This window comes from Ictalurus furcatus, chromosome 1 (assembly GCF_023375685.1).
Source record: "Ictalurus furcatus strain D&B chromosome 1, Billie_1.0, whole genome shotgun sequence".
NCBI lineage: Eukaryota > Metazoa > Chordata > Actinopteri > Siluriformes > Ictaluridae > Ictalurus > Ictalurus furcatus.
The window spans coordinates 28733057-28755434 of NC_071255.1; the positions used below are offsets into that span (position 1 = coordinate 28733057).

At 37.3% G+C, this 22378-nt stretch overlaps 1 protein-coding gene across 3 annotated transcripts in view; it reads left to right on the forward strand.

Moving 5' to 3' along the window:
* Positions 1–433: 433 nt before the first annotated feature.
* col15a1a (collagen, type XV, alpha 1a) overlaps positions 434–22378 on the forward strand; it is a 92959-nt gene continuing 71014 nt past the window's right edge. For 2 of the 3 annotated variants that reach the window (XM_053635691.1, XM_053635692.1), the window contains exons 1-2: positions 434–774; positions 864–940. In XM_053635691.1, the coding sequence (XP_053491666.1) occupies positions 746–774; positions 864–940 (106 nt within the window). In that variant the 5' untranslated portion in view covers positions 434–745. The remainder of the gene's footprint in view (positions 775–863; positions 941–22378) is intronic. The other variant, XM_053635693.1, reaches the window with a different exon arrangement.

The following is a 22378-nucleotide window of genomic DNA, read 5'->3' on the forward strand; positions in this document are numbered from 1 at the left end:
AAACAATAGAAACCCTCACAGAAATTCTAATGGTTTCCACTACAAATACTGTTAAAAACCATCAAATAACCATTAAAACCATTACTATTTTTGGTAGCCACTAGACATAACATGCCACCAATAGTAGGCAACAAATTTCTAATAGAGACCCACAGGGACCATTACAGTTTCCATTAAAACCAATACAATTCCCATTAGAACCACTAAAACCATTACGAATTTATGGTTTCTATTGTTTGTTTGTTTTTCAGCAGGGTAATATTTGAAAAGTTGGATTATAATAAACTCAATCTGAGTTGTATACTGACGAGTATGTTCTTCACTGTGGAATTTGTGCTTGGTTGAAAAAGTTAGTTTGAAAAGCCAGCTATATGAAATATGATTGATACGATGCTTTGCAAAGCGCAGCCATCTTTTGGGGGAGATAACGTGGGAGACTTGTCTTATCGTCAGACTTGGAGGAGGAGACATGGCGTGCGTCAGTGAGAATGTGGGAACGGTGCAGGGCCGGATAAAGGTGGAGGTCCACGGCTTGAGCCCGGGAGTCAGATTTCAGTGTTTTTGAGGGGGCAGATTGAGCTGAGGGTGAACTGAGGCTGTCTTTGTTCAGGAGCAGCTCCTGTAGGTGCGGAGCAGAGCGCAGTAGAGCAGAGCAGAGCGGAGCGGAGCGCGGAGGCTCACTCACTGCGCCAGCGGGGAGACACACAGCGCCTCACGGCTTCTGCTTAAACCTGAGCGCGGAGACATGACTCGCGGAGATATGCCTTTCTTAAGGTGAATTTAATAAATATTTGATTTCTGTTTAACTCGTTTTCTGAGAGGATGTTTCTCATGCCATCTCTCAACTCTTCTCCTGTCACCAGACTGCCGCCCTGGTGCTGCTTGTTCCTCGCTGCTTTGTGGCTTTTCCATCCAGCGACTGCGTTCCAGCTGCAGGACGGTATGCCACTTTTACACATTTTAGCACTCTTAAAGTTTTATTTATTTTTTTACGCACAGAACAGAGGCTGTTGTATGCTTCTTTCATGTGCTTTGCCTACGTGGTGAGAACAATGAAGTTTGAAGCTGAGATTGAGAAACACGTTTAAGAAAATCCTGGCTGAATGTGCAACTTTGACATTTTGCCCAGTTGAATGTATGAATGAATGAATGAATGAATGAAAGCCATTTCTCCAAATATGTTTGATCGTTTCTGTTCACGTACCTAGAGTTTATAAACTGATGACACTGACATAAAAGGACTCAGATATGTCACTCAGATTTGCTCTGACTACCTCGTCACGTTTCATGTTTGTTATGGAGTTTGTTATGGAGATGATGCGCTATTGCGCACAGTGCATCGTTTTCCCTTGTGCTTTGCGCAAACGTTTTGAGACTGAAGAACTTCATCACCATCATTCCCAGTCCTGATCCTGGAATACCTCATGTACTGCATGCTTTAGTGTTTCCTCTAACACACCCACTTCGACTCTGTTAATTAGCTGAATAGTTGAATCTGGTGTGCTAGGATTTGGCATGGTCACATTGAGTCAGTAAAGTAAAGCAAAGATTTAGTGCTCAGTCCAATTGCTGCAATACATTATGATTAAGATTATGGCCCATTTGTTCATGCTGTGAGTTATGAAGTTAGCCAAGGATGGTGCTGATGCAGAACGGTGTGTTTGTATGTATAAGCAGCAATGAGGATTCCTCAGTGTGATGTGTACAAATATAATGATGCATTCCTTCTCTTAAATTGAAACGGTTTTCATCATAATTTGATACTTTTTGCAAATTTGTAACATGAAATGTTGCAAAGCATAGGGGCAGGGTGATGAATTTGATTATTTGATTATGAATTTGAACAAAATGCAAATATGGTCCTTGATCATTTCAGTTGGTTCAACTTTTATAAGAGATTAAGTAGACGAACAAACCCTCTTTATCTGCTTCCTACATTTATAGCATGTGGCAGATGCCCTGTTCGTATCTTACAGAAGTGAATGGACATTATATTTATCTATTTTTTTGACAGAGCTTGAGGGTGAAGGGCCTTGCTCAAGGGCCCAGTAGTGCTGGAATTTGAACTTGTGACCTTCTGAGCATTAGCACACTGCCTTAACCACTGAGCTACCCCTGCCCTGAATACTAATATAAGCTTAAATTTAAGGTGTTCTCTCTGATGAGCTACTCGTCTTGCTCTGACCAGCTACCAGCTGTCAAAACACAAACTGAGCTAATCAATCTGGTAGACAATCTTTACCAGCTTAAGCCATTTTCCAGCTTGTCTAATTTAATCAGTAAAGGTTTCAAATAGTCTGATTGCCATACATGCTTGTTATTTTCCTACAACATGTAACTTGTCTATGATGCAGCATTAGTAGCAGGAATTTGGAAACTGTTTCCTTTTTACTAGCACTTACCATAAATTAATAAAGGTGGTCTACCAGTTTGACCAACTTGACATGTGTTTCGTCTGATAGCTGGTAAGACGAAGCCGGATGTTCTCATTAGGTAAATTACCTGCCTTTCAGAACTAGCAAATTAAGCATGCATCTAGGTTTACCTAGGGTTGCACCTTTTCCCTGACCATCATTTAGAAGACGAACTGAAGATGTGATCATGGACTGATAAATCATCCTTGTCTTCATGCCTCAAGGTCAATGGCACTGAAAGACATCCTATGATTTTAACTACAAATTACCTCTGTAATGAGTGATGGGTGGCCAAATGCAGTCCATACATCTGTAGGAATAGCTAGCAAATAGCTATTATGCCAAAGAGTGGGGACTACATACCTGTAATAACCCATAAAGCGTGACATTACATACAAAGGCTGGAGTGTTTTCAGACTGCAAGATAATGTTGTGAGCTCATAGCAGACCCTGTTACGTATGACTGGCTCCAGGCGTACAGAAATGAAGCATGCCAAGGAATCACATATTTCACCTTACCATACTTTGGTAGCAAGGCTGTTATGATGGAAATGCTGGTAAAACATTTTACCATTGATACAGCTGTTGTAAACTGGCATCAGTTTGTCTCTTACGTTGGTGACAAAGTTTCTAGAGCAAGATTTACTGGTTTACATACTGGGAAATTGTCTTCCTGGTGTATTTTGGAAGTGCAAGTCAATTTTAAAAGACAGATTTGGAGTGAATACTTGGTTGAGGTGAGTTGGGATGACTGATTTTTTTTTTTTTCCCCACTAGCTGGCTAACTATTGCTATTCGACTAATACTGAATGGATGCTGGGTATTGTAGTATTAGTGCACTGATTGGTGAAAACACAACAATGGTACAAATTGGAAATTAAGGTAAAATGGTAAGATGTTGAGAGTTGCAACACTGTGCTACAGAATACTACATAATGTGAGGAATAAAACACAATGAACCTTGCTGTTATATGAAAATAATGCATAACAGGGGGATTTATCACCACAAAGTGATTATTTTCCAACAACAGCATGTCCCAAAATGATTTATTCCTCTTATACCAATAATTACAACTTTCAATGTATTAATGAAAACCACACCATGCTTTTTATCCATTTATAGTTACACTTAATGTTGTGGAAGTTATAGTAGCAAGATAAGTTATTTCGTGTTATCACTTACATTGTAGCAGCTAGAAACAGTTCTTCCCTCAGCAGCTTCTGAAAGTGGAAAGCTCAAAATCTGCTGTCTTGAAGATTCTCCTCCTCCTCCTCACAGAAAACTTTGATTATACGTTTGATTATCAACATGTTTTTTAATCCGTTTATTATCAGACACAGATTACGTGGACCATTGGCCATACACGTCACTGCAAACGACTTACTGTAGAAGCAATAAAGTATAGAATATGTACATTAGTCTAAAATTTTTATCACTTGAAATCCAGCCAGAGGTATTCTCGAGCCATGCTGTTAGAGTAAAGTAATCAACGCCTTCTGACCAATCAGATTTGAGACTTTAGCAGTGCTGTGGTATTAACTATGTTGAAATGATAGTCTTATGCTGAAATGTTTCCTCGACAGTTTTTGTGACTTTATTGATTTTGTGCATCCATTGTGTAGAGGTTTTGACAATAGAGCTTATGGAAATGAAGTCATTATGTCAGTATATGCATGACAGAACTGTACTATTGTATGGTTGACATTTGACTTCTGTAGTTTTATGACTCATCATGCAAGAGAACACAGCCAGCAGTGTTGTGTATTTGCCAGGCAGCCCATTTGAGGACAAATATTTCCAGCCACAGCTGTAAACACACATGAAATAAAGCCGTTGCTGTGGAAACCACATCGCTGTGTATTCGCAGGAATGTGAACCCTTTTCTAATTCAAATGATTGTTTGATTCGCATGTTTGAGGTCTGCAGTAGTGTTAATGGTAATTCACACAGTCTGCTCGGTGTGTGGTCAGTGAGTTGTGTGAATCAGTTTTGCAGTCAGCATATTGAAGTTTTCAAAGTACTGACTTGTTGCTCTTGGCTTGAAGTAAATCCACAGCTGTCCTATCAGCAAAACCTTGAACTTCTTGCACTGTGTATGTTCTAGGGCTGAAATGTCCTCATTTGACCCTCCTCAGAGAAGTATTTAAACAGACATTTAGAAGGGGGTACCTTCAGTACTTCTGCTCTATGTCTATGAATTTTTCTTAGCAAATGAAGGAAAGGCTTTATTTAGTATATTAGTCTCAATTAAGTCTCTTTCAGTACTTTATAATAGCACTTCCTCCACAATCGCAGCTTAGGCTACAGGTCCTAGTTATATTGCAAGCAATCAGCAATCAGGCTTAAATTCTTTTTACCAGAGGCAAAATTTCTGCCTGTTTTGAGGGTACCCATATTCAGCATTGAATTTATTTGTGACGTCATGCTCCACAGTAGTTAATGGCTCATATTAAAGTAGACACTCAGAGCTTTAACAATGTGCAGTTTTTCATAAGCATGTCTTTTTTAACCTAGCCTAGTGAGTTTAAATGTTTTTTTTGTTTTTTTTGTAATTTTATTGTGGCAGTTGTAGTCACTATACTCCACACACAGAAACCCAACAGTGTCCTGACTAATCTTATAACAGACTTTCTGTCATTTCCTGCCCTATACATTAATCTTTCAAACTATGTCTGTTAATCATGTTAAGACTACACTTAAAAGTCAAAACCCTCACTGAATCCTAATTGGAGTTTAGGCAGAATTTTTCTAGGAGACTAGCTGGATTCCATATGCATGTGATTTTCTCTTGGTAGGAGAAAAATTCAAAGGTCAAAATGACTGGCAAATCAGCATGCAAATTCTGGAAACTGGAAGAATAAACCATTTTCTTTTTTTAACTTCACAAAAATCTTATTATGTCATAACCATCTTATTGATGATAATAATGTGATGTACATGGACACCCTTTGAAAAGAAGATTCCATCTAGCACTATAAATGGTTCTTTAGTTAGGCGCTATAGAGTGGAACCTTTTCTAAAGAGCTAGAGCCCTTCATCATAAAAAAATAACCCTGGAAGTGTCTTTTATATAATAGTGTAAATTTTAATCCAATACAACATACAGTTGACCATTTATTTGTTGAGGGCCAACACTGGCTCTCTTCAAGCTATAGTATTCAAACCCTCAACCTTTTAGCCACTATCACAGAACCGTAATCCATTTCCCAAAGCCATTATATTTAGCTAATTACTGGCAGGGGGTAAAAAGGTCTGGGGATTTTTAAATAAATTTCTCCAAAATGGCAATTTATAGATAAAGTATGACATTCTCACTTTAAGACTGCTAGAAGGTATATAGATGGAAATATCTGGCCAGCACAAACCAGATACTGATTGAAAATCTCACTTGTAACTAGTGAGCTGGTTGATTGGCATGTGTTGGTATCAGGCTTCACTGACAAAACTTCCAAAAAGTGGTTTGGGGTAAAACAATCAGCCTTTTTTTTAATAAACAAAGACCAGTGTGTGTCAGCCAAAAATAGCTTGTACCCTGACTTTGGTATTAGGTTTCTCAAAGACATTTGGAAAAGATATAGAGAATCACTTATCAAAATGAAGAACTGGATACAAGCCTTTGACCTTTAATTTTTTTTTTTAATGATATTGTATTTCTTTGAGCAGGTCAGACCATGGTGAACCACATTTGGAACACATATGGCAGTATTTGGAGCTTCTTAGTGATGGTTTACTATTTGGTGATTTACAATTTTGAATAGTAGAAGAAGATTGAAGATGTGAAAATGCAGTAATACAACCAAAATTGTACAGTTATACAACCAAAATTCCAAAAAAGTTAGGACAGTATGGAAAATGCTAATAAAAACAAAGAGGAGTGATTTGTAAATGTACTTTGACTTGTATTAAACAAAAAGCGTATAAAGACAAGGTATTTGGTGTTTTACCTAATCAACTGCATAGTTTTTGAAAATAAACATTTATTTTGAAATTGATGCATGCAACATGCTTCAAAAAAGTTGGGACAGGGGCAATTTAGGACTAATAGTGATGTGACAAGTTGAAATAAGAAGGTAATGTGAAACAGGTGAGGCAATCGTCTAATCACAGTATATAATGAGCGTCCAAAAAAGGTCTAGTCCTTCAAGAGCAAGGACGGGTCAAGGCTCGGCAATCTGTCAACAGATGCATCAGGGAATAATCCAACACTTTGAGAACAACATTCCCCAAAGACAAATCGGTAGGATTTTAGGCATTTCACCTTCTACAGTACACAATATAATTAAAAGATTCAAGGAATCTGGTCAAATAATGGATAACCTGACATGGGCTCAGGAATACTTTGGTAAACTTTTGTCACTCAACACCATTCGTCACTGCATCCACAGATGCAAGTTAAGGCTTTACTATGCAAAGCAGAAGTCATACATCAACACTGTCCAGAAGTGCCACCGACTTCTCTTGGCTCGGTCTCATCTGAGATGAACAGTAACACAGTGGAATCGTGTTTTGTGGTCTGATGAGTCAACATTTCAAATAATTTTTGGACAAAACAGCCGTCGTGTACTCCAGGCCAAAAAGGAAAAGGATGGGAAAAGAATGGGGGAAAATTCTGCTTGCTAAGCTTAACCAACTGGTGTCTCCAGTGCTTAGTTAAATGCTTAATAAGTGTTATTAATAGAAAAGGTGATGTTACACAGTGGTCAGTCCACTGTCCCAACTTTTTTGGAGTGTTTTGCAGATCAGATTTGAAATGAGTGTATATTTTCACAAATAAATTCAATTCACAATGTAAAACATCAAATAATGTGTTAATAACATGTTTTTAATATACTGCAGGGAGAACTGAATTTTCAGATGACTCTTTTTGTTTGGGTTGGTTTTTTTTTTGTTTTTTTTGCATTTTCCATACCGTCCCAACTTTTTCAGAACTGGGGTTGTATGAAAATCATGTATAATAGTACACCTCAAACACAGCTGCTGAAGCTGAAAATAAAAAGTTAATGTGATGTGTGAACCCAGCTGTGTTTAAGTTTCAACATTATGAATCAGTATAGGATGCACAAGAGTGAGATTTTCCTCTGCAGCACAGAAATATATTCCTTCAGTTTCTGGAAAAAATGAAGCAGAGGATGCAAGCGTATCCAGAGGAAGTCTTCAATGGAGTACAAACATGGGCTGTAGAAAAAAAGACTCATCTTTTTTTCCCAGTGAGTCTTAGAGAACAGAAAAGCCTTTTAGTGAAGCTGAAAATTGGAAAATTATTTCTGTATTTCATTTGTTCTATGTTACTGCTCATTATACAGACCCCATATTTTTTTGCACCTTGCGAACAGTTTCTGATTTCCTGTTGTCTCTTGGTTCTCAGAGTGCATGCATTCTTGGTTTGTAGTGGCCTAAGCGATGCCTAAATAGTGCCTCAAGTTCATCTGCTTAGCATCTGCTCATTCACCATAGTAGTGTCCTGCTCTAGAGACATCCTCCTTCACAGAAAACCTGTACCATCTGGAGCAGACGATATGTCAGTGGTGCTGCACCATCTCAAAGCAATACCCATTAAGTCAGACTGTGTACTCATAGCTAGGCCATGTATTTTGGGCTTGTATATATTAGAGAAATGCTCAAGCAATTGGAAATCATAACAAAGCATTTTACAAGCAACATATCCTCCTGTTGTCAAGCACAAATGGTGACTGTTGCTATTCCACTCCCTGCTGGTTGTGTGATCTCAACAGGAATGTCCAAACAATAGCTCAGGAAACACAGTACCATGCAAAGCTGCATGGTAGGGGAACTGATCGAAAATGACAACATATATCCATGTTGATATGATGACTATGAAGAAAAGTAAAACAAAAGAGTGTGACAGGATTGTTCCATAATCTGCATGACCCATCATAGCCAGTGGAAATATAAATGCCATGTGCAGCTTTGGCAAAGTACTGAGCAAATTGTATTAGGTAAAGAAATGTCACAGGAAAGACATTATGTTTATGTTATTATCAGTTTTTTTTCAGTGTTCTGTTGGTAATTGCTTAAATATATCAATTTCAGCACTAAATACATTATACATTGCCACCATGATTGTAGCTCTTTAGAAACAAAATGATATCAGTCTTATGAAACATCTACCATAGTTGGTATTGCTAATTGGAGACAATCTACAAATCCCTCAAAAATACAAATATCCATGTATGCTTCCAGGCTTTCACTCCTCACTCTTGTGACTACATACCTTTCCTATTAGCTTCACTACAGTTACTCAACAGCGTTGCGTCTGAAATCAAGTTCTGTGACAGTAAGTATTGCATTCGATTCCGTACCTACTGCTCGGCTGTTCATACAGTACATACTGATGAGTGTATGTGTGTAGTATGAACACAATCCGGACATACTACATCCGCCATGTTGGCATTGTCATGTGACCTACGACGTCATCATACTTGCAAAAATTTAAAGGGCCCACCAGATTAGAGCACCTGCACTGCAACTCTTTTTTCTTGTTTAAACCTTCAACAAGTTAACAATTTACTCAGGTGTTGTTAAACAAGTACGGTTTAACCACAAGGAACAAATTGTAATACCTAACACTTACACTTAAAAAGAGCCGACGAGGTGCCTTCCGCCATTTTTGATTCTGACAGCACTTCCACACTAGCCCCGTTGCCTTATTGGATAACGCGGTGTCCACTGGCTCCATACTGGAGAATCTCAGCAGACGCAGTAGGTCATCCGGGTATTTCTCACATACTGTTTTATGAATACTGAGAATTCTGACATACTACTCCTTTGGCTTATTGCTTTTCGCCCACTGTATAGTAGGGTATTAGCGATATTCGGACGCAGCTAATATTTCCACTCCCTTGACGATAGATTTGCTTTATGCTAAATCAAAAGATTGAGTCAGATAGGCATGGTGGTGAGGGGTGTAGTGTTGATGCTTCACAGTTCCGTGGTCCCCAATTCGGTCCTGAGCTTGGATTGTTGTCTATACATGAAGTTTTGCATGTTCTCATTGTGGTTTCCTCTGGGTTCTGTGGTTTCCTCTCGAAAACATGCTAGCAGGTGGATTATCTACGAATGCAAAAATTTCTCCTAGGTGTGAGTGTGCATGTGATGGACTGTCATTCCATCCAGGGTGTGCTCCAGATCCAATTTGACCCAGACTAGGATGAATCTGTTACTGAAGATGAATGAATGAAAAGACTTCCATCAGTAGTTAGTCAGTATTTAGTCAGTATTTAAGCTGGAGGCTATGTAAGTTGTTATAAATTAAAGATGGAAAACAAGAGATTGGAAGTGATTAATGGTTAAGGAGGATGAAATTCGTATATTATTATTTTGCATAGTTATTTTTTTTAAAATAATTGACTAAATGCAGGCAATTTTATCTATATGCACTTTGTACTTTTATGGACAGTCGAGAGTTTAAGGCACAGTGAAGTCGTCATACTCATACTCAGAGCTTGAACAGACATCAATCCATATGGAATACAGGGATATTTATGGGTTGTTTTTATCTAGTCTGGATGGAGTGACTATTTGGAAAGTTTTAGTTCACACTACACAATAGGGGAACTTCCAGCAGGTGTGCATGTTTTCAGATTGGCAGAGAAACAGGATATGACCCTGGCCACCTACACTGAATCTACACATCACTATACATTAAAGGCAGTAAAGTTTCCTGTGAAGTTTGCTGATTAAGTTGGAACATGAAAGAAATTACATTGTATGAAGTATAGGGTGCTGATAATAACAGAGAGGAAAGGGAAATGGTGGGAACAGATGTATGGGGTCTGCATTTCTTAAAGAGTTATGATTCCGCGTCTCTAGCATTCCGTTAAAAAATCACCTGATGTAGCACATCACAGTAAGACCTACCAGTGCAGTAACATCTACAGATTATTGCAATATTGTAAGCCTAAACTCCTAATCTTAAATCAGGATTTGGAAAACCGCCACATACTGTCTAGAGGGTGTGTGTTTTACTGCACCAGATTATTATAGACACGGTGTCATGTGTTAGTTTAAGTAAAGTCCAGGGATTTGTCCACTTTAGTTAAGATGATATATAAGTTCACAGAAATGACTTAACCATTAACCACCATGCAGACAGTTATAGTGTTCATTATGTTAATCGTATACTTTAGATTTTTGCTAATCTGCAAAAGTGCTTACTTTTCAAAGAGGTACAGTATAAAGTTTAAGCCTGTAATTTGAATGTGCATATATATATATATATATATATATATATATATATATATATATATATATATATTATATATATATATATATATGAGAGAGAGAGACAGACAGACAGACAGACAGACAGACAGATACTCCTCAGCTGTGTAGCATTTTTATGCAATTTTATGACATGACTGTAGAACTATGGGAATGGCATTTCGATGCCATTTGATGCCATGGCCTTGTGGGAAAATCTCACAGTCACTTGTATGTAACCTTATGTTGATGTAATGTTCTTCTCAATAAAGTCAGTAACACTTGCTAATATTTCTTTACTTTTTATGTTATCTTTACCTTCCTATTGAAATCATTTGTTTTAGCAGCTAATCATTGCTTCCCTCTGTTGTTTGATTAAACAGAGGAACAGTTAACAGTTAACTAAATTGAACAGATAAGCCTATTGCTGCTGAAGTTTGGGATATAGTTATGACTCATTTAGAGTTCTAGAGTTTATAGCTCATGAAATGTAATCAGCAGACATTAAAAATGGCTTGTGAAAGAGCATTTCGGAAGAGTTGTTAGAATATGCTCTGTTGCCAGACAAAAATCAGTTCCATTTTTGTCCTTGTAGTTGCCTTCTGTGTTGCATGGATTATCCCTAAGGATCAAAAGTGGTCCCAAGTTTCCTTTTTGGCTATATATAGCTCATTCCACAATAAACTTGTCTTTATTTGCTTGGTGTACCTGAAAATGTTCTACCACACAGCACTAGTTGTACTAATTTACTCTAATTGCCAACTCTGCATTTGTATTTGGAGAAGAATTTTTTTTATTTGATTAGGCTGAGTGATCTTTATACTGTGTGCTCTGTTTTGGTTTGGTTTGTTTTTGTTTGTTTTTTTTAATAATAGTTCCTGATGCTTCCAAATGAAAGTCACTTATATAAAACCAAGTGAAGGGATGTAGAGGAACCAGACTCAAAAGGGAACCCTATCTCTTCTGCATGACACTGAATAGTCAGAGTACAGTATATATTATTGCCCCTCTACATCTGTATACTAGAAAGTCAAACAGTACTAAGTGTGTTGAAAAGATGTTCAGTGTGAGCATTATACTATTTATAACTATGTCTTTATCAGCAACATAATTTATAGAATATTTAACGAGGACCACAATGCACACGTTTGAGGTATGTTATTCATACACTATAGGAATACTTTCATTATTTTAAGTGATTTGCTTGAATATTTTGAATAATTAAAAAAACACCCCAGACTTTTATATGTCAGAATATTTAGAACTAAAATCATCAGGCATTTTAGTCAGTACTGTACTGTTTTGAGTATACAGAGGAATGACAATTTTTTTTTCCCCCAGGTGAACTACATAAATCTGTTTTGGCTACTAATAAAAAATAAGCACTAAAATAATACATTTCTTGTTTAAACTTATTAAACTGTGGAAATAGAGTTGCGGTCGGGTTAGAAGCAAATGCAGGAAGTTAATCTTAAATGACGGTGATTCCAACTGACATAAAGAAAAACCCTGGAAAAAAAACACTGGAAAGTCGTCAAAACAGTATGGCCTGTAGCTGTAAAACACTGTTCTAGCACTGAAGTTTTATTTCCAGCAGGCTCCTGAAGGTTTTAGTAAGCACTAGCATCTGCAGGCTGTCACTTCAGTCTAACCAGCTGGATGACGGCACAACTTTAAAAAAATGAGTGAGAAACTTTTCCCCAGACACTGTAACTGTAGGAACAACACCTGCAAGCGAAGTGGGAAAGAGGCTAACACTCGTCTCATCTCTGAAAGGATTTTTGCTAGATCGATTTTGAAATTGTTTGCAAATGCCTTTTACTATCTACAAAAGAGTCTACAAAAGAAAAAAAAACAGGCTGGCATAAATATTTATTGAAAAACATACTGAGTTTAGAGTATACTGGCTTCCTGTTCTTTTATCGGCACAGTACAGAAAACATCTTGAAAATTTTGACTGTGGGGAAAAAATTAATTTTAGGTGACAGCAAGTTGTGTAGATGGAATCTGATCCCAGTAGTTTTCCAATAATTTTACACTTCACTAGAATCTACCTCTAATAACTGCTACAATGAGATATTCCTCTCACAGATGTGTGTGTAATGGATTTGTAGCATTTCTGCCTCCCAGCTCCTCAGCTTGATCCTGAGCTGGAGTTGCTGTCTGCATATTCTTCCCTTGTCTATGTGGGTTTCCTCAGGGTTCTCAGATTTCCTCCCACCTCTGAAAAACATGACAGTAAGTAGATTGGCTACTCTAGTATGTGTGTACCGTGTCCTGTGATGGACTGACGTCCCATACAGTGTGTATCCCCAACTCACACCCGGTGTTCCTGGGAGCCACTGTGACTTTGAACAGGATGGTGTTTGGTAAAGATGAGTGAAGGAATGAATGATGGCCAGATACAAAGTGGATGTGATGTGAAGTGAGTTTAGAGATATGTGACTTGCTTATGATCATGTATGTGAGAGCTTTGTAACTATTACATTAATACAGTTCTCTAATTCCATAGCTAAAGAGGAGGTTACCTACACTAAGCTGTTTCCCTTACTAATGTAAAATACTTTTTAAATACCTATTTAAAATCATTAAACAGTGGAAATATAGTATGCATAGAAGCAAATGCAGGATGGTCATCGTAACTGGCTGTAATTCCAGTTGACTTAAAGAAAAAACCCTGATCATCTCAGAGGTTTTACAGTTTCATTATTACTGTTAATATAGTCATCTCAAACCTGAAAAGGAGGGTTCATTCTATTTTTGGTGGTTAGCTGTGTCCAACTGATACATTATCCTTCCAAAAACAATGAGAAGAATGCACAGCAGTGAGCAGAAACACTGACACAGTAGCTGTTTCACTGTTTTAAATCAAACAGGCACAAGACGTACACCAAAAAGTACATAATGGCAGTTTCAGTTCCATGATTTTGGATTAGCTCCATTTCTTTTTGAATGGGGCAGATTTTGTGTGGTTTTGGGGTTATTTAACTTTGATGTCCAATTCCAAATCCAGAGACTTGTTTTTTAGTGGATCAAATATGAATCAATATACTTACTTACTGGAAATAAAATGTGCCATGGAGGGTTTGGCCGGTTCATTCATTAATAATAAAGTTCTTTGTTATCTTTGAATACTATTCAGCTTGATTTCTTTTAGCATTTTCTTTCTCTTTTGCTTGTTTTGACTAGTTCCAAATAGTGAAAGCCTTTGTATCAGTTGGATGATACATTTATTAAAATTGAGGAATCTTGAATGTATCTGTCATCGTGCGGTTAGCTTGAGAAGTACCATTCATCATTTCCATTCATCAGAAATTGATATTAGATTAAAGGCCTACAATTAAAGCAGAACCAGAATTTTTCATTCAGAGGGGTGGTGTAGCTCTTTTTAGATGAGCAAAAGTACAAGGAAGGGGAACGTCAGAATCTGGACTAAATGAATGGAAATAAACAAGGAATTCAGATTCAGACTCCTCCATTCCTTGTACATTCTCTCAACCAAAAGAGCTACACTGGCCCTCTGAATGAAAAAAAAAAAAAAAAAAACTCTTGTGATGGCTTAATTACAGGTTTATAATGATATATATATATATATATATATATATATATATATATATATATATATATATATATATATATAATTACTGATGAATTTCATAGAATTGTATTTAAGTTAAACATGAGATGATAGATATTAGTAACAGATGTCTTACATTACTATATAGTACGTACTCTATCATCGCCAAATGACCATTTTACTTTCATCCAGTAGTGAATACTTTTTAAAATAACAGCCAAATATGTGTAAGTATTTCTTCAGTACAGCAAAATGTGTAACATACTCTATGTGGTCTTTAGTATTCTCTTATAATGCAGGTTGAGCATAAAAGGACACCTAGCCAAAAACCTGTCAAAATTTTATTCTAGTCAGTTTCTGAGTTTTATTTGAAGATTTATGAGTGGAAGTTAACATGAAGTTAAAAAATGATGTGCAAGTTCAAGATCAAAGCTTTACAGGTACTGGCATGCTGTGACTGCCTTCAAATGCTCAACATGTAGATTTATGAGATTTGTGGGCAGTTGTGAACTGGTAAGATTCTTGCACTTCCTGCAATGCTCTTGACTTAACAGCGGAAGGTGACGGATAAACTGCTAATGAATTCGCATGCTGTACTTTTCGTATGGGTGACAGACATTCTTGGATCGCCTTTGGGGAAAAATTCACTGGGAGCTTGTTTCAGGCAGGACAAAGAGGAAAATTACTTGTATGTGTGAGTGTAAGTGTGTGTGTGTGCAGAGAGACCTGGAACGTATAATAATACAAACACATAGACAGACGTCACAGTACACATAATTTTAGCAAAGATTTGTGACACAGAACAATGAGATCACCCAGTAAATATAGCAGGACAGGTGAAAGTAGTGAAATATTCATTCAACTTTCAGTCCTTTTGATATAAATATTTAAAATTTTAATTTTACCCAGTATCAAGAAGATATCTGATATACATGCCATTCTATAGTACTATGATTATGAATTAATGAAATGTTTTCTATTACCTGTACACCAAACTGCTAACTGGGCCTAATGTTCAATTTTCCAAATTGCCTCTCTTTCCCGAGGAGGATGGAATCCACTTTCATTAGGTTTGGTTTTGTCCCCATTCGCGTTCAAAGTTGTTTTATTGCCAGTTTTGCCTTGGTTTGGCCATTCAGGTCTAAGAAACAACTGTAGAACTGAGTTGTGACTAAACCTTTTGTAGTAGTTACTATAAATGAATGAAAATATTCTGATCTGAGATATGAGCATGCCAATACAAAGTCTGACCAGATTTGTGTGGTGGTCTAGGAAAACACATCAGATGTTGTGTGGCTGAATTCTGTTAAACAGGCCAAAAAAAAACAAACAAAAAAAAACAATAGGAAGCTTTAATTGCAGTTTTCTCCTTCTTCTTTTTTTTTTTTTTACTTTTGGATGAGGCAGATTTTAAAATGCTGGTTGAGACACATGCAAATGAGAAACACATTTCACTTCAGGAAAGCTTGTAGTTTTCACATCTCTGTACAGAGGAAAATACTGTCTGTCTCAGATATTTGACTGTATAAAGTGTTGGTGTGCCTGTTTGCTGAGTTGCAAGCACTGTGTAATGTTTTTCTCAGAATTGTGGTAACTTGCCAGGCTTTGACATAGAGAGCCGGGCCGTGTAATTATCATACTGGCAGGCGTTTAGTTCTCTTGACAAACCAGACACCTTCCACAGAGCTTTCTTATTAAAACCACATTCACCAGTTTCAATGTGTCACTACAATAAGATGCAAGAAAATTCACAATGACAGGCTTTTTAGCTGAGCTCTGCATTTCTTTAGCAGTCATTCCACTTGTAAAGCCTTGCTTTTTTTCATTATAATGCGTGAAGTGGTATAAAAAGCTGTGTCATGATTTGCTGCACGTGGTATTAATTGCTGGTTTTGAGGTCATGAAATGTCAGCAACGAATCATCATGTCCTGGCAGGGACCACGCCCACACTAGTTAAGCATATAGAACCTAACCACTTAGCAAACTCGGAGCCTGGGAGAACGTCACAACTCTGAACTGCTGCAGTGTAATGTGAAAGACAGCTGGTTTCACTCTGAGTGCTTAGTATTACACATTTTCCTTAGGGATTTCTCTAAGGCACAAGCTTGGAAATAGGTAGTTAATGAGTCTGAATCCAACTGAGCCATTTACAGGAAACTAGTTTCTAATTTTGGAAAAGAAAAAGCGGATGAGATGGTTCCAGCTTAATGATAACATTAATTACAAAGCCACTGCTGAGCTATGGCTTTTCAGAATCTTAACATATCAGAGAATTTTTGTTGTGGGGATTTTGAAGCACAGTGATGAACAACTGAAACATTTAAGGACATGATAGAACATCTGAGAAATATGTGTATACTACAGGAACATCTAAGGAAGATGCAGTTGTTGAAACTTTTGAGGAGCAGTGATGGACTATGAGTACATTTGAGGAACAGTGATGAGTTACAGGACCATCTGAGGAATATGGAGGAGCATTTGAGGAGTACCTCAAGAATGTTTGAAAGACAGGCTTGAACTCCACAGACTTTTGAGGATTGGTAGTGAACTACAAGAACATCTTCAATGAATGGACTACTGATGATGGACTACTGACGGTTTTGAGGACCAACAGAAGAAGAACAGTGACAAACTACAGGAATAATGACAAACCACAGAAAGAGTGATTAACTAAGGAAATATTTGAGGAACACCGAAGAACTCTGGGAACATCTTGCTGAACTACAAGAACATCTATGGAATATTGATGAGCTAGTGAACCATTTGAGGAACAGTAATGACCTTTTGAGAAACCATATAAACTAGGGGAACGTTGATATATAATATTAATAAATATATCATTTTGAGTCCCAACAACACATACTGTAAACCTATAACTGATTCGATTTGGATTAATACACTTTGAATCATTTGATCATTACACAACCTGCAGCCATGTCTCCATGCTCTTTAACATTTGGAAGAATTCCTACATTCACACCAAACCTTAAAATCTCATCCTCTTCCATAAGTCAACACTTTCTCCAAACATTGTTTAAAAAGTTTCACACTCAAGCTCAAAGGCCTGCAGCTGAATGATTACAGTCTGGAGGCAATGCACGTAGGGTGCCTAAACCATGTGTTTAGGTATATGGCTTTACAGCTCAAATACAGATGTAAGTGGTAGAGGCTTGTTTACACTTTTTACACAGTTTATAAGGATGATAATGTCTGAAAGTCTTTAGGTGGCACTTATTTGATGATTTGGTTTGTAACTTTCCAACTTTACTTTGCTATTACATAGCCAAATTTATTAATTATCCTATTTATAAATGCAATTAACAAAACTGAATGGCTTTAATCCAAACATTAATAACACAAAACAAGTAGCCTATAAATTATGTCAGCTCGGACCTAATGTGATCTATCGGCAGAAATTCTCGAAATAAAATTGTAATAAATAGCCAAAATAGTTCTGCACTCATTTAAATAATGAAAACATTTGAATGGTTTAATTATGTTCAGAGAGGGTCCGTGAAGTTTATTTTACAGTTTAATGGGGTCCCTGAGCATTGAGTAGTTTACCATGTCATTCCAAGAGGAGATCAATTATTCATGTATTGTTCAGACTAAGTTCCTTTGCAGTTACATTTATATAGTCCTTTTCAAGACACTCAAAGCACTTTACATAGTATGGGGGGGGGTCTCCTCAACCACTACTAGTGTGTAGCATCCACCTAGATGATGCGATGGCAGCCATAGTGCACTAGAATGCCCACCACACACCAGCTATTAGTGGAGAGGAGAGAGTGATGCAGACAATTCAGAGATAGGGATTATTAGGGGGCCTTGATAGAGAAGGGCCAATGGGGGAATTTCACCAGGACACCGGGGTATACTCAAATTAATCCTAATTTAGCATGATTAATTTGCATGATTTCAGTAGTTTACCGTGCTGTTGCTATCAAAATGCTTAATACATGGAATATGATCCACACTCTTATGTTATCTAAAGTTTTAAAGCAGGAGGATAGTCTGGGCACCACTCCAACAGGTTAATTATGCTGGGAATTTAAGTGTATTTATTATTTATATTAGTTATAAATAGGACTGTGCATTTTTCTGTATGTGTTTGTTCATAATGTTATAACTGTTAAACTTCTATTATTTATACGTAGAGGAAATGTAAGCACTGCATAGACTGAAGAAGGTCAGCAGTGTTACTCGCTTAAAGTATCGTTGTAAAGGTAGTACAGTGTGTCCATAAAATTCCCCCAAATCTCTCACTCCCTCTCTCTCTCTCTCTGCTTACAAGCTCAGATGCATGAGTGACAGCAGATTTCTATCTTCTGCCTTCCAGTCCTCTAGTTCTTGGCACCAAACTCACACATATGCAAAGTTTGATTTTTTTTCCCCCTAGACAAAAGGTGAAGGGTCAGCCTTCCCTCTACTTGTGCATTCTTTTAATGGCTATTTGTTGTTGTTGTTGTTTTTCAGCTAAATTGTTTACTGCAGGCTAAGTGATAACTCCAGACCATCAGCATATGTATTTGGTAGCCTCAAGAACAAGAACACATAGTGTGTCTATCATTTACTTCCACACCCATTGTATTTGACCATCTCAACTCCTTAGTCAACCCTGGAAGATGCCTATGTTTTGTATGTTATATAAACCATAATGCCTAGGACTTGTATATAATTGTATATATATGTATGTTTGGCCACTTCGTGAAAGAACTCTCACTAGTCAAACGGAGTAGTTATAATTGTGATGGTATAGCTTATTATGTAATGTCTAAACAGGACTATAGTATGCAGGGCACATGATTGCTTAAGGATGCCGACTGTACCTAGTCTTTGGTGTACATTTAGACACTAAAGTGTCAAAGAATTGCAGAGTTTCGTGTCCCGTGCTTAAGCATACGTGATGCCTTAAAATCCCTCGTGTGTATTCAAATAAAGTTCAGGCTTCTCATCATTCAAACTTTCAGCCTATTTTACCAGGTCAGTGAGGTCACACACATTGACAGTGTCCCATTATACAGGATGTGACATTAAAAAAAAAAAGTTCATGCTCAGATTATGCTTGTTATTTGCTCATGAATGAATGTATCCCATAACTGTGCCATGTATTTGATAAAGAATTCCGTCCAAAGATTGAATTTCTGTTATTTTTGAACCACTGCAATTACAAAAATGTGTAGTGTATTCTTAACTGTATTAAGTACACCTCTTTGTGGTATTCACCTTTGGAACACAGTGACTCTACAGATGAACCAGCCTTGTTCATCAAGATTACTGGATGAGACACAAGAATGTCCTGACGAAGAGCTTCTTTTACACTCAATACTCGTGTGTGTGTGTGTGTGTGTGTGTGTGTGTGTGTGTGCTTTCAGAAAGATAAGAATATCTAACAGTTTTGACCCCACTGTAATGTTTTCAAAAGCCCAAAGATTTCCAGTTGGTTTCTGGGGTTTAGGTTAGGTTTAGGAGGCATTGCATTAATAAGCTACAATCATCATTATGTCAATGGAAAGTCCACAAAGATAGTGTTTGTGTTAACGTGTGTGTTTGTGTGTGTTTAGTGACCCTTTCGTTTTAGATCATTGGGCCACAGCCAGTGAACTGTTGATGTTACATGCTCCCAGCCACCCTCACCATTCAGAGCATTTAAATAGGAAGGGATTCGTCTCTTTCTGAGAATGTGTCACATTAAGTGATGTGTTGCACATGTCTAGTTAAAGGGCTGGTTTCATTTTGCCAAATGTTTTCTATGGGTACATTCACACCTGTTAGTCAGAATCAGAGTGAGATTGATTGCTTGATTTGGTTTCACACATAATAAAAGAAAACCAAAAACTGGACTGAGACTATCTTGCTCAAAGTCTCAGGCTGGTTGTTTTGGTTCGCACCAGAGTGTGACTGATGTTTACTGTCTTCTCACCTGCTTAAATGACCAAAAAGGAAAGCATACCAGGGTTTGACTGAAATGGATTAAATGTTGTATACGTGAAAGTGCCCTAAATGACCTTATTAGTGAAATGTCATTATAACTATCCTGTTAATTGTTATTGAATGGTTAAATATATAAGCTCCTGTCGAGCATAGAACATAGCTGAGTATGTGGTTATGTCAAGTAGGCAAAATTCAATCCAGTGCTTAAAAAAAAGCTACAAAAAGAACAGAAACAGTCACCCTAGATGAGCTGAATAAAACTAGACCTCTGGGTAATTAGCTTATATCTGCTGTGCTATGCTGTCAGTTGTTCTAATGGGTAATTTAGTAGGTAGTTCTGTGCAAGGAAAGTAAATTAACCTTGGTTTATGCATAACAATGTGTTTTAATCGTCTCTATAGTGATGCCCTGAGACATAATGCCTGCTTGGCATGACACTAATGTTGTGTGTATACATTTGCACAGCTTAGGAATGGTATATACAAATGGCAGGTGTCTGTACACAACATACGCAGAACACAAGTGTGTATTGTATATGTAAATGTGTATATGTTTATATGTGATGGACTTGATGAGATGCCGTATGTTGCGGCTGTGTACTGATACCATGACTACACACATGGCTCCAAGATGAATTTGCAGCAGCATGTACACGTCTCCTTTGTGAAATATACACAATTATTCAGGATGTTTTGGAATATTTCACAGAGATGAAAGGCCTATTCATGTCTAAACTGGAATCTTCCTCACTAATATCTTTTGTGCTGTTGTGAGCTGCTTGATCTACTTTTGTGTGTGGGCTAGTACTATTCACTGCCTTTAAATGCATTTCAACTTCATTCAAGCTCTGAAATCTGCCGACCTTTAGCTCCTCAGAGTTTAGGTTATGGGTTATTAATCCCCATCAGTAGTTTCCCCTATAACATGAATAAGACTTATACTGGCGTCATTGGCTGCTGTGGGTTATGACCTCATGTCTCAACTTTTAATAGGCCTGACTCAGGTCAAAACAAATTGGGTCAGAAGCTTGTAATATAAGTATGCACAGATGTGCATTAACAAGCCCTGAAACGACCTTCACTCAGCACCACCTCATGCAAGTTAATGTGCTTTCGCTAACCCCACAAACCCTGCATTGTTTTGCTTCAAACATTTCTACCTATATTACAGTAGCTAGTTAATATAAATGCACCATTTTATTGTTTGTTTTTTTTTTTTGCCCAAGGCTTATCAGGGGCCAGCTGACATGATTTAATATTCATGTAAACAATGGGAAACATTATGCTAAGCTGTATTTTTTTGCTTACAGGTAGCCAAAGATTTGTTCCACTTGGTTTCATGCTTGCAAATTTATAACAATTTGTACAAATCAAGTTATGTGAAAAGTTTCAAAAGGTAGGGTTATGGGCAGAGACAGCATTGGTACCTTTTCTTAGAACGTTTTGTGTTAAATTTAACAAAATCCAACATCACCCTCACTGACTCTTAAGAACAGGTTCCATTTGTTAGGTCCTTCTTTAATGCCATCTTTCAATTGATGATTGAAACTATAAAGATGAAAGACGCTATAAACATTTCACATGTCTTATTTGTTCTTTATCATGAATAAGATCTTTGTATTGGTCTAAATAGACACTGTACCATTCCTGCTTTTAATGTTGGGTTTGCCCACAGCCAGTAGGTTGCTGATGTTACGTGCCCTCAGTCAAGTTCACCATTTAGATTGCTCGAAGAGGAAGTGATAAATACAAAATGCTATGCCCTACATGTCACATGTTAACATGCCACATTATTTGAAGTGTGAAACTTTGTATATTACAGAAGCCCTAAGCATCCATGCATTATACATTTTTTTCTTTGTTTTTTTTTTCTCTCGTGATCTTGACTTTATTTTCTCGTGATCTCAACATAACAAAAAATTGTTTTCTCGTGATCTCCATATAAGAAAAGCTATTTTCTCCAGATGTAATTTATCCTGAGAATATCTTGTTCTTTGTGAAAGGGACTGGTGTTACATGCATGTTGGCATCTTCGCCATCATAAATGTAATAATTGCCCGCTGTAGAGATGGACTTTATCTCCACATTAAGAGAGAGGGCTGTTCCCCTCCACAAATATCGGACAATGTGGAAGTCATCCTGCAAGGATGATGACGTACTTTTGTAGGCCACCCCAGAAGTTAGCATCACCCTGGTTCCCTCGACAAAAAACCAACAGGATTTTTCCATTGG